Below are 14,565 nucleotides of genomic sequence, written 5' to 3' on the forward strand. Positions count from 1 at the left end.
AATTATTGATGTAGAATTAGAAGACAAATTTATTAGTTGAATTTGAATAAAATCAAATGCTCTGACAATAGAAATAGTTGGTTGAAATAAAGGACAATAGGAGGAAATAACTATTTAAAAAAAACAGAAATGACTGCTAGTTGACAAGCAATAATTTCACCACAATAGCTGAGCGAGTTACGGTACTGTCAAAAGGGACTGTCAATAGCTTCAGATTCAATAATCCTTAAGGCAAACGTACACAGCAACAGACGTACTACCGGTATGCAGACAGACGAAGGAGGAATCCCTCCCCAGGCGTTCAAATGTTGCAGACGTCCATCTGTCTGCATGTGTCTGCTCTCGTCTACATGCAGACGTTTGATTTTTTTCTGTATGTCTGCATACGTCTGTTGCTATGTGGGTTTGCCTTTACGCATCGAAAGACTCTTGCAAAACTAATGACAGTTACTATTAACGTTATACTGGAACGAATTACATGAGGTTTGTAACATTTAGCGGTGCCTGTTTATTTTGTATTTTGAAAAAAATTCTAAAGCTATTATTGAGAGTGAACATGATTTTATACCAGTACAGTTTTGAATACTCAATTATTAACAAACTTGAGCATCATTCACAATATTTCTTTTTTATACTTGAAAGCAACTATTATATGGTACAGTTCCAATATGAATTCAAACTACTGTAAATACTTGGTACAATCGAAAAGTATGATTTATTCTTAGAATAATATCTAATAACAAGCAAGAATATTTCAAATTTCAATCTATTTGTAATTGAAAATAATAATTAAACTTTGAATCCGCAGATTGGGGAACTATTACATTCGCCCATGGATATATGTAAAAGTCAGCTAAGAGATCCAGAGCCTTTCAACAGCTTTCTGTTAAGTGTTGTAGGGCTAAACATATGCTCTTCTAAGAAATCCATGAAGCAACTTATGGAGTCTACGTTACTGTTCACACAAAATCTTGGTGAATCCGAAAGAGATGCATTAGTTGAAGAAACCGTTGCTAAATTGTTGGAGACAGGAGCTTTGCATGTAAAAAAATGTGATGATGAGGAAGATATTCTTTCTCTTTCCACTCGTGGACGAGCTGCTATGAGAGGTGAATGGTCTAATTCCAGTTTCATTAATGTTTGTGAAATTAATAAAACTAATGACAAAAGTTTGGTTCTCATTGAACACAATTATTCCAATCCTCTAACGTTTTTAAGTTCTACAAAAAATTATGTTCAGTGTCTGTTCTTATTATTTCTATAATATCTTCCCATGGAATGTTTCCATACATTTCTATGATTATACCTACCCATATATATCTTACTGCATATCGTAAATATGAGTTTTTAAATTTTATTTTATATTTGAAACACTATGTATGCTGAGTGTTTGCTGAATTTGTGAAGGAGACTTATAAGATAATAATTTTGTTGTCTCTAAAAATAAATAATTGACAATTGTTTTGTAAAAAAATATTATCGATTTGTGGTTTATGTTCTAGTCTAGAATGTTTAAACTGGAATGTTACTATACTTGTTAAGTACCAAAGTCTTTCCTCAAAAATGAAATTTTAATCCTGTATATACTTAATAAATTATTTACTTATATCAGCAAATTAATGCTATCATCAATGGTTCATTTACTTATCAATCTTATTGATATTGAGTCGTATTGGTTACATTAACATCTATCATAAGCTTAATTACATTTTTATCGAAAGATTCTGTGTCTGTTATGAGATTTAAGAATTTGATAGCATGTAAGCCAAATAGCTTTAACATTTCAAGAATTCATTGCCACTCTTATCAATTTAGACTCAGTTTTGATACTGGGTTTTGTAGTGAATGAAATTGACGTAATACCAAATAGGCCTATTCTAAAATTTTCAGTGACATTTTGGCTAATGTTATTGCATATTTATCTTTTTTTGCAGGAACATTTGACATGGAAACTGCCAATAGAGTATTCGAAGACCTCCAGTTAGCAAAAAAATCGTTGGTTGTTACAAACCATTTACATCTGATCTTCTTGATTACTCCTTATGCTATGATGGAAACTATCAAATTCGAACAAAAGCCGTTCACATCCAAAGTAGAGTTTTATTATTTTCCTTTCTAGTATTACGAAAATAATAATACTATAGTAATTAATTTTTTACAGTATTTTATTTGTCAATCTTCTTAGGGCCAGTTTCCGAGCTCGGGATTTAGCTAAGTTCTAGACTTTAAACAGTTGGAGTAGAAAAATTGGCTTTCCCAAACGGGGCGTAGTCGTAGTTCAAGTTTAAATCAAATATCGAAAAACTAGAAAATTGAACACAAAATAAAATAATAAAGAGAAAAAAGTGTAAAGTTTTAGCTATTTTGAATTATTTAGGAATGTTTCATTTCGTCAAGGAAAAACGTTTCCAATTATAGAAATGTGAAAATAAATGAAAAATATCATAAAAACTACGACTACGCCCCGTTTCGGAAATCCAATTTTCTGACTCCAGCTGTTTAAAGTCTAGAACTCTAGCTAAATCCCGAGCTCGGAAACCGGCCCTTAATCTCATCGCAATCTTATGTTCTTGGTGCTAAAAGGTTTTACAACTCTGCATTTGAATCACAAAATCTGTTATTTTACATAACATTTTGTATTCATTACAACATACACAACATTTTGTTTCAACTTGATTTTTTTCTAATTTGAACTGTCAATTTTATTTGTCCATGAGCCTTAATACTCTAATATTTTATTTTCAGTTCATGTCACTAAACAGTGATGCAATCCAAGTGGCTATGGTACTGGGTATTGATGAACGCTGTGTTGCTCAAATGATGTGTGGACGCAAGCCTAAGGTATCCGATCATGATTCTCAAGAAACATGTTACATGCTCATGTGACTTATAGTAATACTAAATTGGTAACAAGATACCAACAGATATTATGTCATTTATTTAAATTAGCAATTAATTTTTTAAATACTATCTTCATTGTACCGCTTAGTTTAATTTTTAACGTTTCAACTTTTAATCATTAGAATATGAGGATTCAAACTTTAAATCATCAGTATTATGATGCTTTTATTTAGGTTATTGTTTGAGGATATGTTGTAGCCATCAACTCTTGATAATAATTGCTTTTCTAAATAAATTAAGAAGAAAAATTGTTTCGCAGATATTGCGAATAAATTTTGAAATGTGTTCATAAGTGATTTACAACTGAATAAGATTATAAATGAATTTTTTACAAAAAGTGTAAACAGTATTGAAAATGTATTTTTGAGATAATAATATATTTTTAAATCGAATGAGGGAAACTAAGGTTTGCAGATTAGCTGTGTAATCATTTTAGTAAGCCCTAATCTTTACTGACATAAATTTGAAACTAATAACCTTTTACGTAGTTTGATCAAATAACTTTTATGAATTCTTCTCGACTACTCAATTTCATGGTACAGTAGGCTACTATTGTATATTTGAGTAGAACTGGTTTAGTCGATTGGATTTGATGCTGGCTTCTTAATACAAATACCTGGTTTGACCAAGATATATTGTTGGACAACTCCCATGTTTCGGATGTACACTCTCAGGGTCACTGAAATTAATCTTATATCAGATATTTATAAATTTATTTACGGTATGTATTTTTCAGGCGGAATTGCTACCCGTGTTGCACAGATTCTACTTGAGTCTTGTTCTGTTTGATCTGTGGGAAGAGAAGAGTGTGTGGGAAGTGTCCGACTCGTTTCAGCTGTCGCGCGGTGTCATCAGCACACTCCTCAATTCAGCCGTTGCGTTCGCATCTTCTGTTCTACGATTTTGTGAGGTTTGCTAAACTCTAGATCATTTTCTTCGGACACGAAACATGACCATATTTCACTATCTCCATAACCATGAATTGCAATAAAAAAGTTTTTTAATGAAGGTGTTTTTGTAGTTCATACATTATCGTATTGATTTCATCGGTGGGAAGACCAAAGGTAGTTGCACCGCGACGTATCACCCGATGTCCTTCAATATTTTAACTGAATTAAACACTTGAAGGTTGTAGTGTAGCCTACCTGTGTTTAAAGCTTTTTATTCCTCTATTATAAACACCATGAATATTGTCAGTAAAATTATAAATTTTGATTACTCTATTTTTTTAGACAATGTAACAAATTGCACATGGTAATTGAGTTTACAACTTGAATGAAGTTTTCATGAAGAATGGATTATTGACTCTTTAGGTATTCCAATTTATGGGTTTGAACTGTATTTAGATATAATTATTGTTTGCTTTTTATTACTACTTGAATATCACATGAAAGAATATTGATGATCTCGCCTTTATAGGGCTCACATGTACTAAAATTAGGATGCCTAATTTAAAATTTAATGAGATTCCTCAACCTCAATAATTTTGTAAATGAAACGAGTGAAAGAATGTGTTGAATATTCGTTTATTTAATTAAATAAGAGAAAAAACAACATTAACTTGATGCCATTAGGCCATCAAGACTAAACTATTTATTCTTAATCCCATGGTAACGATCCAATTGACGTATATTAACATACTAGCTTACCCGGCGAACTTCTTACCGCCAAAAGTCAATGTATCTCATGTCACACTTGACTTTATTATTTGGTGAATCATGAAATTTATCTGACAATCAATATTTTCATTTATATTTCAATACGGACTTCCTATGTGCTTAGTCATGCAGCATTTATTATTCCGAAAACATATTCTTCTCAATCAATTGGTAGTAATATCTATCAGTAAAGTGTTGAATTTAAAAAAATAGATAGGTTAAATCAGTGCTTTAAACATGAATTTAATGCTTTGCATAGTTGTTGATGGTCAATAGATGGTCCATGCGATGTACGATGAATTACACAGAATTCCATAGTCTTTCCATCTTCTATTTTAGGATAAATATAAGCTAAGCTAAATTAAAAAAGTAAATTATTCTGTCATTCTTCAGTAATAATTAATGAATGCAATATAAAATGAACAACTCTCTTTCATGAGGTGAATAATTTTTTCCAATATTTTCCAGTTTCTCAATGATAGGGGAGTGATAATTATTTGTATACGCCTTCCAAGGAACGATTATCTACAGCTGGTACCAATCAACTACGCTAACTTCAACTCCAAACTACCGTTTTAATACCAGTACACAATTTATCACAGGGTGACGTGTTTATCATACAGCTGGTAACTTTAGATGCTAAATCATATTATCACAATATGATCTTGAATCATGATCATCTTTCCGTTCTTCGGTAGCCGCTCGGCCGAAAATTTCGAAAACATAGTTCTGTAAAATGGATTAATAAATCATTATTATTAGCCCCCTTATAATAATTTCTAGTCAGAAACCATCCCAATATTCCCAAAGTTTCATGCCGTTCTGTCAAGTAGTTTTCGAGTCTATAGGAAACCTTTCAAATGCACATTCATTTATATATATATATATATATATATATATATATATATATATATATATATATATATATATTATATATATATATATTTATTTATATATTTATATCTTCCACCGAAGCTCTGCTCCTTCTGGTATGACCTTATAAAATTTGTCCCCTATCCTTGCTTTAATAGTGACTTTTTACCAACGCGTCCCCGACTCTCTGTAGTCTCTCACATGAACTTCTTCCCCCACTCTCAGTTCGATTTCTCTGCCCTTGTTTCCAATTGGTGTTTGATTTTCTTTCCTTAGTACGTTCAACCAGGTCTTCCTATATACCGGACCTGCGCCTAGAAAAAAAATGCCCGCCGTATGTAGTGGCCGGCATTCATATTTTAAACTAGACGAACTGAGATTTCGACATACTGAAAGACTCTCTCTAACAGCTGATTAGTGACCACCACATACGGTGGCCATTTTTTTTTCTAGGCTCAGGTCCGGTAGTATATAGGTGGTCCTGGTTCAACCTTCTACGTAGTTCCCGCCTAAACATCCTTTTTGCTGGAGTTTCTCCTGTAGTACAATGGGTGGAGATTCCTTAATTGAAAATATACTTACTTATGACTCCATAAGATGTTTCAATAGCGAATTTTGAATGTCTTCACTGCATTTTCAGCTGCTCCATTACTAGCCGAATGGAACGGAGGAGTAGTAATTTGTTTAATACAAAATGTGTTTTTGAACCTGCAAAATTCCTTGAATTGGCTGGAAGTGAAATTTGCTCCATTATGTGTCTCCAATGTTTTTGAAACTCCAAAACGCGCGAAAATCTCTCTCAGTTTTCTCAGTGCTGTAGATACTCCTCACTAATTTCATTGATACTGATCTCTGCTGCCACTTATTGATCTGGATGTCACTTCACAAACTTCAGACCATCTACTGAATGAATCGGTAACGGCAAGGTAATATTCATCTTTTACCGGTCCTGCATAGTCCACGTGAATCCGCTCATAAGGAGTATCAACAGAGGGCCATTTGCCTGTGTCTGATGGAGGCATTGGTCTTGATGACATACATACATCACATCTTTTTCAGTAATCCTCGATATCTTTATCCAATAAAGGCCACCAAAAATATGATCTGGCTCTTGATTTCATTTTTGTCATTCCCAAATGAGCTGTATTCAGTTCATTCAATAACCTCACTCTGAACTCTTTTGGAATCACTAACCTGTGACCCCACATAAAAACGTCCAAGTAAGTGCTCAACTCTAGTCTTCTCAAAAAATATGGTTCAAGTCTTCTTCCACAGAGACTGGCCATCCTTCCTTAATATATTTCAACACCATGTTTAGAATTGGATCTGTACGTGTTTCACTCCTCACTAATTTCATTGATACTGATCTCTGCTGCCACTAAATTTACATAATCTACTTCGTTAGAAATGTCAACTTCTTCATCCTCAACTGGCATCCTAGGGATTGCATCAGCTAGATTTGATGCTGAGCTTATGTGTTGAAATTTGTAATCAAATCCCGTTAACGCTGAAGTCGTCCTGCTGTCATTTTTGGGATTCCTTTCTTCTCTCCAAATATTGCTGCTAGTGGCTTGTGATCTGAATGTAACGTGAATGTCCTTCCCATTAGATAATGGTAGAATTTTGTGATTCCTCAGTAAATGGCCAATGCCTCTTTGTGTATTGTTGAGTACTCTCTTTCTGCATTAGTTAGTTTACGACTTACAAACCCTATAGGTCGTTTTGTACCATCCTTGAACTCGTGTAGTAGAACTGCACCAATACATTATTATACGTTATTAGATGCATCGCAATACAAGCATAGTGGTGCCGCAAGATCAAAATGTGCCAGAACTTGGTCTGAAGCAATTTCATTTTTTACATTCTCAAATGCCTTCTGAAACTTGCTATCCCAAACAAACTGGTTTCCTTTCTTCAAAGTTTATATAAAAGTCCTAGGAGATCTGGTAATCTACTGATAAATCTTCCAAAATAATTTATCACGTCCAAGAAAGATCTCAGTTCTGAAATGTTTACAGGTCTAGGACAAGTAAGCAGAGCCGAAACTTTTTTTGGATCTCTCTGAATTCCATTCATGTTTATTAAGTGTCCCAAGCATTTCTGAAAGCAAAAGGAAAATAACCTCACAGTAATTTATACGGTTATTCTGAACTAATTTATCCTCCCTGTGTTTATTATTTTTCTTGGTTTCACAAAACGAGGTGTAGTTCCAGGTTTTACCTTGACCGCAATTTTTCAGTTGTAAAAAACGCGCGATTATAAAATAGCCTGTCCTGCAGTTACTACTATTCATAGTACAGCTTTGACTTTTTTCTAAATATTATATTTTTTATTATTTTCTAAATATTATTATATTACATATAACTGGCTTTCAATATGGACCTCCACATTTTTACGATAAACCGCATAGTTTTTCCGTAAAAAAATAAAATATCTCGAAAAATGTACTTTTTATCATGGATTTTTTTTATTTCTCGAATATTTAGGTCGTTAGCCTACTAAGAGGAAAATCTTCCCAATAAACGTTGTAGGCAGTTTCTTCCTGAATCCAATGATGTATATAGTTTGGGGGTTACGATCATAGATGCGGCGGTGGGAGGGGGATAAGTAGCACTGTTACGCAGCGGCGCGGTCCACCCCTATGATTAATGCGCGTAGCGGCCTGCCTATCACATCGCTCCTACTAGTCTATGCATTCAAATTATGTATTTCAGGAACGCTATCTTATGTATTTTCGGTCGCTGAACACGATTTTCAACTCTCAAGCCTCAATAATTGATAATTTTCATAATATTCTACAAATTATGGTCAAAATTACAAACTTCATCTCATTCTGCAAGGAAACTAAGAAATTACTGTTTGAAATAAACGACACTTGGCTTTTAAGAAATATATTAAGATGGAATAATGATAACATATATGTGTTTTTGTTTTTATTTGAAGTTATTTTATTGTGATAAGCTGCAGGCTAAATTATTAATTAAACACTGGCCATGCTTACTTGATGTAGTGGTCAGTTAATTTCCAAAAAATGTTTGTGGAATATCTTAGTTTTTTATTGTGGAAATGGTTTTTATTATTCATCATCATAAAAATTATTTTCAGTGTGAAAATGTTAAGCTTTCGTGAATTTTGTCGTGAACTTTCGAGAAATTATATCCAATAGATTTGTATCAAAACAGAATGAAATTAAAATATAAATATTCATTCAAATTATTTTCTAACAGTAATATTATAATGGTATTTCACTAACTCTTGATTGATTCATCCAGTATTCCCGTTCAGACCGTTTTGAAATGGTAACAAGTTGACTGTATTCCTGCACGTAGCTATCGTGTACTAATGGATTATTCCTTCAATAAGTTTGTGCACAGGTACAACGAAAGTTAAGTCTGAAGCTGTCAGATGTTACTGGAAGAGTTGATATGTTTCTTATAGAGAAGATGGATTGAAAATTGTAATTCTATATGGGCCGTCAACACAGGTTTCTCCATTTTCTCGAGATGATTCATATATTCTCTCGCAATCAATGAAATCCTCTTCACACAGTTCCCCCTGACCTATTTTCTCTAGTAAAGGGTATGTTCTGGATCTCATCTCAATATGAATTACTTTCTTCGTCCGTAATTTACTAGTAGTACCACTGCCTGAGAAAGCGTAAGCAGCTGTCAAAATATTACATGAGTCTTATCCATATTCATTTGCTACTACGTAACATCCTATAGATACTTCTTATTCGTCGTATTCCCTTAGATTATCCACAAAGCGTTAAAATTCAATTTTAAAAATAATGAATCTTTTTCCATCAGAAACTGGAATAGTGTCCAACAAACATTTGTGATAGCCTCTAACAAATGTTTCTTATTGCATGTCACATTAATAAATCTCTGCCATAGCTTTAGAAATTGAGTCTCGATGGTTTGGATAGCATATTGGAGTGATTCATTTACTCTGCTACTTCAAGTATGTTCACTACCTCTGTTTGAACTTTGACCATATACATGAAAAACAATGTCCCACCTGCATCACTCTATTTTCATTGAGAATTTTCATAACTCTTCTCATCACAAAGTTTCCATAATCTTGCAGCGTATTGAAAGTTTTGAGAAGTAAAGTAGGAGTTGAATTCAACATAGCCATGTCATCATTATGTGAATTTGTCAACGATATTCAGGGATTGCGTCAAATCCACAACTTGTCTCAGTTACAATTTCATGTGTCAAGTTTTTGACTAGAGATTAAGAGTTTTTTTTTCAAATATCCATCAGATGTTGACAAAGATTGCGGCTATTGTAGAAATGCATGCTGCACTAAAACTCTAATTCTGAATTATCTTCAAACAGCTAGTAAAAATGCAGAGATCAGATCTTTTTCTTCTAGAATGAACTATAGATATTTTAGTCCGGGCGCAAATGTCAGAGTTTGAAGTTATATTAACCATAGTAAAAGTTGTTGGAATTAGATTTATCGAGAATAAATTGATTCGGCACTGCTGCTTCAATCAGAGCTATTCCTGGGAGTATAGATAATTTTTATTTTTCATAAAACAAACTTTTATGACGGAAGTTGCTTCAATTGATCCTATTCTATCAAGACTAATTTTGTTAGTATATCCGACAGATCACGAAAACTGCTTGAATAATTTCGATGAAATTTTAATAATTCAGTATGATATATGGAGGGCATTTTTAAAACTTCAGAAGTGTCCGTTGTGGACTCTGTTTGCAAAGAATGAGGAAATTCGTCCAAAATTTAACTTGGGCGAAAGAAAGGGCTTTTTATTGAAACGGCCAAATAGTGTTGTTGTTGCTTTTCCTAATGTAAAAGTATCTTCCATAGAAGTAAGGCGCTTTTCCCATTAATCAATTATTCTCAAACATTGATTGTTGAACATTGAGATTCTCAAACATTGAGAAAATAGAAGGTAGCTCTCGAAAAAAATATTGGAGAATATGCATAACAGTTCGTTGACTGTCAGTATTCCTCATTAATAGCATCAATGCTCCCCATTCAAACAATGCTGACACATTGATGTGAATCTTACTATTATTTGGTTACTTTAGATCAGATGAAGATAATAATGTTGATGCTATTGAAGCTACTGCTTCAATTTCAATCATGTTTGACATTTTTACTTTTGATGCCAGCTGTTATTATTATGTGAAAAAAAGCTATTTCTGTTTGAATATGTGTGTTTGTGGATATGTATGTATGTCGGGCGGATCACGAAAACGGCTTTAACGATTTTGATTAAATCAGGAATATAGTGTTTGCGACAAAAAACATTATTTTAGAACAGGTCTTAACTCTGGGAAGATTCGCTGACGTTCCTTGAGAAAGGATTATTGGTCCCTCAAGTAGCAGCTGATCAGAAAAAATCTGGTGTGGCGCACTCACACAACTTTCCTCGCCGTTATGAAAATTGATCACCTAGACGCGCATCTCAAGTCTACTTATAAACAAAGATCTGAAAGATCTGAGAAAACTGGTGACAGGACAATAACGCTGGAGACATACGAGGTCTACTATCTCTTCATAGTGAATCATTTAATATCATTTAATATAACCAACTGTTTGCAATTGAATAATCACATTTTTTCGAAGTTCGTTCTTATTTTCAATTTTAGGTGAAAATGTTACTGAACATTAATTGTAGAGATTTTCATGCTCAATCTTTTCCACTTGGAATTTTTTGTTCAAATTGTATCTGAAGCCTGATAAAATCAAACTTTGCATAGATGGGGTGGAGCTCCTGAAATTTCAACAGATATGGGACTTGTGGCAGTTGATAGAGCTTATAAATGAATATTTTAGGTATGGATTTAATCAAAATCGTTGAAGCCGTCTTTGAGAAAATCGCGAAAACCCCTGTTTTCGACTACATTTTTGCTATTTCAGCCGCCATCTTGAATTGCATTTGAACGAAGCTGTTCGTGTCGGATCCTTATAGGGGAAGGACCTCAAGTTCTAAATTTCAAGTCATTCCGTTAATTGGGAGATGAGATATCGTGTACACAGACGCACATACACACACACACACACACACACACACACACACACACACACACCACACACACACACACACACACACACACACAACACACACACACACACACACCCACACCCACATACAGACCAATACCCAAAAACATCTTTTTTGGACTCAGGGGACCTTGAAACGTATAGAAATTTGGAAATTGGTGTACCTTATTTCTTTCGGAAAGCAATACTTTCCTTACCTATGGTAATAGGGCAACGAAAGTAAAAAGTTTTCCATAGTCTGTTGAAAACGTATGAGTGTGTGAGCAAATGAAAAAGATCATAATAGCTGTAGTTGAGTTACCAAATTTGGTGAACTTATTTTAAAACATTGCAGTATTCATGAAACATCTGGAAGAATAGGTTCAGAAAGTGATTGGATGATAGCAAAAGAAATTTAAAATCGATCTTTCCAAATATATATGGTAGTTGAATGTGATGTTCATTGTGAGGTGATAGAAATGCGACTAATTTCTTCAGCTTCTGTTGTATTGGTTCCTCTGTTGATCCATGTTTGTACGCAGCCATGGCCTTGAGAGAGCCAGTTGCACTGTCTGTTAATTTATAATTATTATTGAACGAAAATCCTAAATAAATGCTGCAAATCACCCCGAAGACCTCTGCTACTGCAGACATTGACAACAGGGCTAACAGCTAGATGGAAATACGATGAAACTACTATCCAAAAATTAGTTGCCAGCCCGGGAATCGAACCCGGTACCTGCCAATTGCCAGTCAGGAATGCTTGCCCTTACACCAAACTGACACTCTCTGGATAGCAGCGCTCATTTTATACGAAGCCATAGCGGCCAACTAGTTACAGATGGAATTAAATAGAGAATACATTTATTCAAATGCTAATTAATATATAATTATTATTGAACGAAAATCCTAAATAAATGCTGCAGAGGTCTTCGTAGCCCAGTCATTATAAAGCGACCCGACCAAACAAAAATTAAGGTAATTGATTTTATTGCTTTAATCAGTCCATTTGGGTTCTAGTAAGAGTAATCTATGGTTTCCCACCAAAATTTCTGAAGGCATAACTTTTGGCAGCCTAAAAACCGTTAAATTTTCGTACTTTTTTCAGTTTTTCCACGATATCTCCAAAACTAATTATTCTATCAATATTTTTGTTCTATACTTTTGTAAAGAGCATTTAATTTTCTGCAATTTTCATCTTTAAATTGTTCATCTATCTCCTATAGGAAGCGAGTTATGGCTCGTCGAAAATTGGTAATTTTTTCAATTCTGCGAAAAAATCACCAAATTCACGTTCTTTAGTCGGATTTACGGCTGAATTAGTCGTCTATAGTATTAATTGATCGTGATAATGGTGTTGTCATGATGTTTATGAGGTCAGTGATAATCTTACTGGCTCATAATGGTGAAAATGAGAATTAGTTATTTGTTGTAAGGGAGCCAGCTTTGTCATTTTGGGTTCCCAGAGGAAGATGGCAGAAAAGGGATGTGTGAGGTTAAGATTAATGAGGTTAATTAAGATTATTGAGCTTAATGAGGTGTGTGGTTAAGATTAAGTCAGATAAGTTGATCTATTCAAATAGATAACATAGTATTCATGGTTAGATTCTAGATTTCCAAAAAAAAAGTGAAATAAAAGTTTTTTTAAAATAAATTACCTACTCAGAAAGTTATATAAACTTCTAGAAGTTATTCAACGAAATGGTGATTAATTGTATTCAAAATCTTCAACAATTATTATTATGCTATTCCAAGGAATCGTTTGCAATACTATCTATACAAATGTTTATCTAAATGAAAAAGTAAAATTTGAATATAATATGAATGTCCATTCTTGGGAAAGGTTGTGTAGTGGTTCAGTGGTAGTGACTTGGGGACCTAAATGGAGCCTCTTGAAACCCTTTCGAGACCCAACGCATATGGACGGGGAATGGTCACGTGACACTTCTCCTCACATAGGAGTCTGCGTGAACTGCAGCTACTCAGTTTACGAGTTTACCTTGATTGTAGTGTTTGTTACTGTGACTAGCGTGTAAAACAATGAGTGGGATCGACGATACACTGTGTTTCATTTGTCAGACAACTAAAGAAGATGAGTCAAGTCACATTATGACCCAGAGAGTACTAGAAAGATTGTTAAAATGTAGTGTTGAACGTCAAAATCCTCACCATCAACGCTTTCTCAAGAAAAGCGGAGAGGTAAGGATTCACAACTCTTGTCAAAAAAAGTTATGTAAATCCAAAACTAATAGCAGTATGCATCTCCTCTTTTCTATCAATTCATAAGCTACACCTTTCCTTATTCATAACCCAGTCAATTCTCAAATCTTTATTGTGCCAAGAAATTCTTGAAGATGAGTAGCTGTTTATGGCACTCATCACCTCAAGCGGGACCGTCCCGTCCATCACGAGGTACTTTCAACTTCAAAGAGCAATGCTTCATGTGTGGGCAAGGGAATCCTGAGTACTTTCAGCAAAGGAAGGCAAGAAGTCTTTTTCAAAACAAGCTGCTATTTGAAAGGTGACAAAGTTGGAAATGAGAAGCTCTGTTTTGGATGCTGCAAAGAAAAGGGATGTTGAGTGGGCAATGAAATTGATTGAACGTTTCCAGAGTGAGACTGACTTGATAGCTGTAGATGCATGGTACCATAGTGAATGTAACAAAAAACTTTACCTGCCAGTTGGTCTAAGAGGAAAGAAGGGGCGACCACAATCTCGAGATGTTGATGATGCCATGGACCATATTTTTTCCTATATGGAGACTAATTCTGATGAGTGTCAGTTTTCTTACGAAGAGTTAACTAAACAAATACAGATTGGGGGTGGTCTTTAAGTAGTGATGGCAGTGTTCTTCAGCCCACACTAATGTCGCAGCAGCCTGCACCAGAGTATCTTCTGTACATTGTGTCCTGCCAATGTAAGACTGGATGTAGTAAGGCATGTACATGCATCAAAGCAGGATTAAAATGTTCACCCATCTGCAAAAATTGCAGTGGGGTGAACTGCGAAATATCGTGGAGGAAACCCTTGAGGATGAAGATGATGACCTGTCCCCGGACTTTGGCAACCCCGAAAACGATGATGACAGAGAGGCCGGCAAAGCACCAGAGCT

General features: G+C 34.4%; 1 protein-coding gene across 1 annotated transcript in view; it reads left to right on the forward strand.

The window, feature by feature from the left end:
* LOC111048016 (helicase POLQ-like) overlaps positions 1 to 14,565 on the forward strand; it is a 121,744-nt gene that overhangs the window by 64,676 nt on the left and 42,503 nt on the right. The window contains exons 10-13 of the mRNA XM_039427559.1: positions 809 to 1,109; positions 1,935 to 2,092; positions 2,746 to 2,841; positions 3,638 to 3,811. Of these exons, the coding sequence (XP_039283493.1) occupies positions 809 to 1,109; positions 1,935 to 2,092; positions 2,746 to 2,841; positions 3,638 to 3,811 (729 nt within the window). The remainder of the gene's footprint in view (positions 1 to 808; positions 1,110 to 1,934; positions 2,093 to 2,745; positions 2,842 to 3,637; positions 3,812 to 14,565) is intronic.

The sequence above is a fragment of the Nilaparvata lugens genome, chromosome 4 (genome assembly GCF_014356525.2).
Source record: "Nilaparvata lugens isolate BPH chromosome 4, ASM1435652v1, whole genome shotgun sequence".
Lineage (NCBI taxonomy): Eukaryota > Metazoa > Arthropoda > Insecta > Hemiptera > Delphacidae > Nilaparvata > Nilaparvata lugens.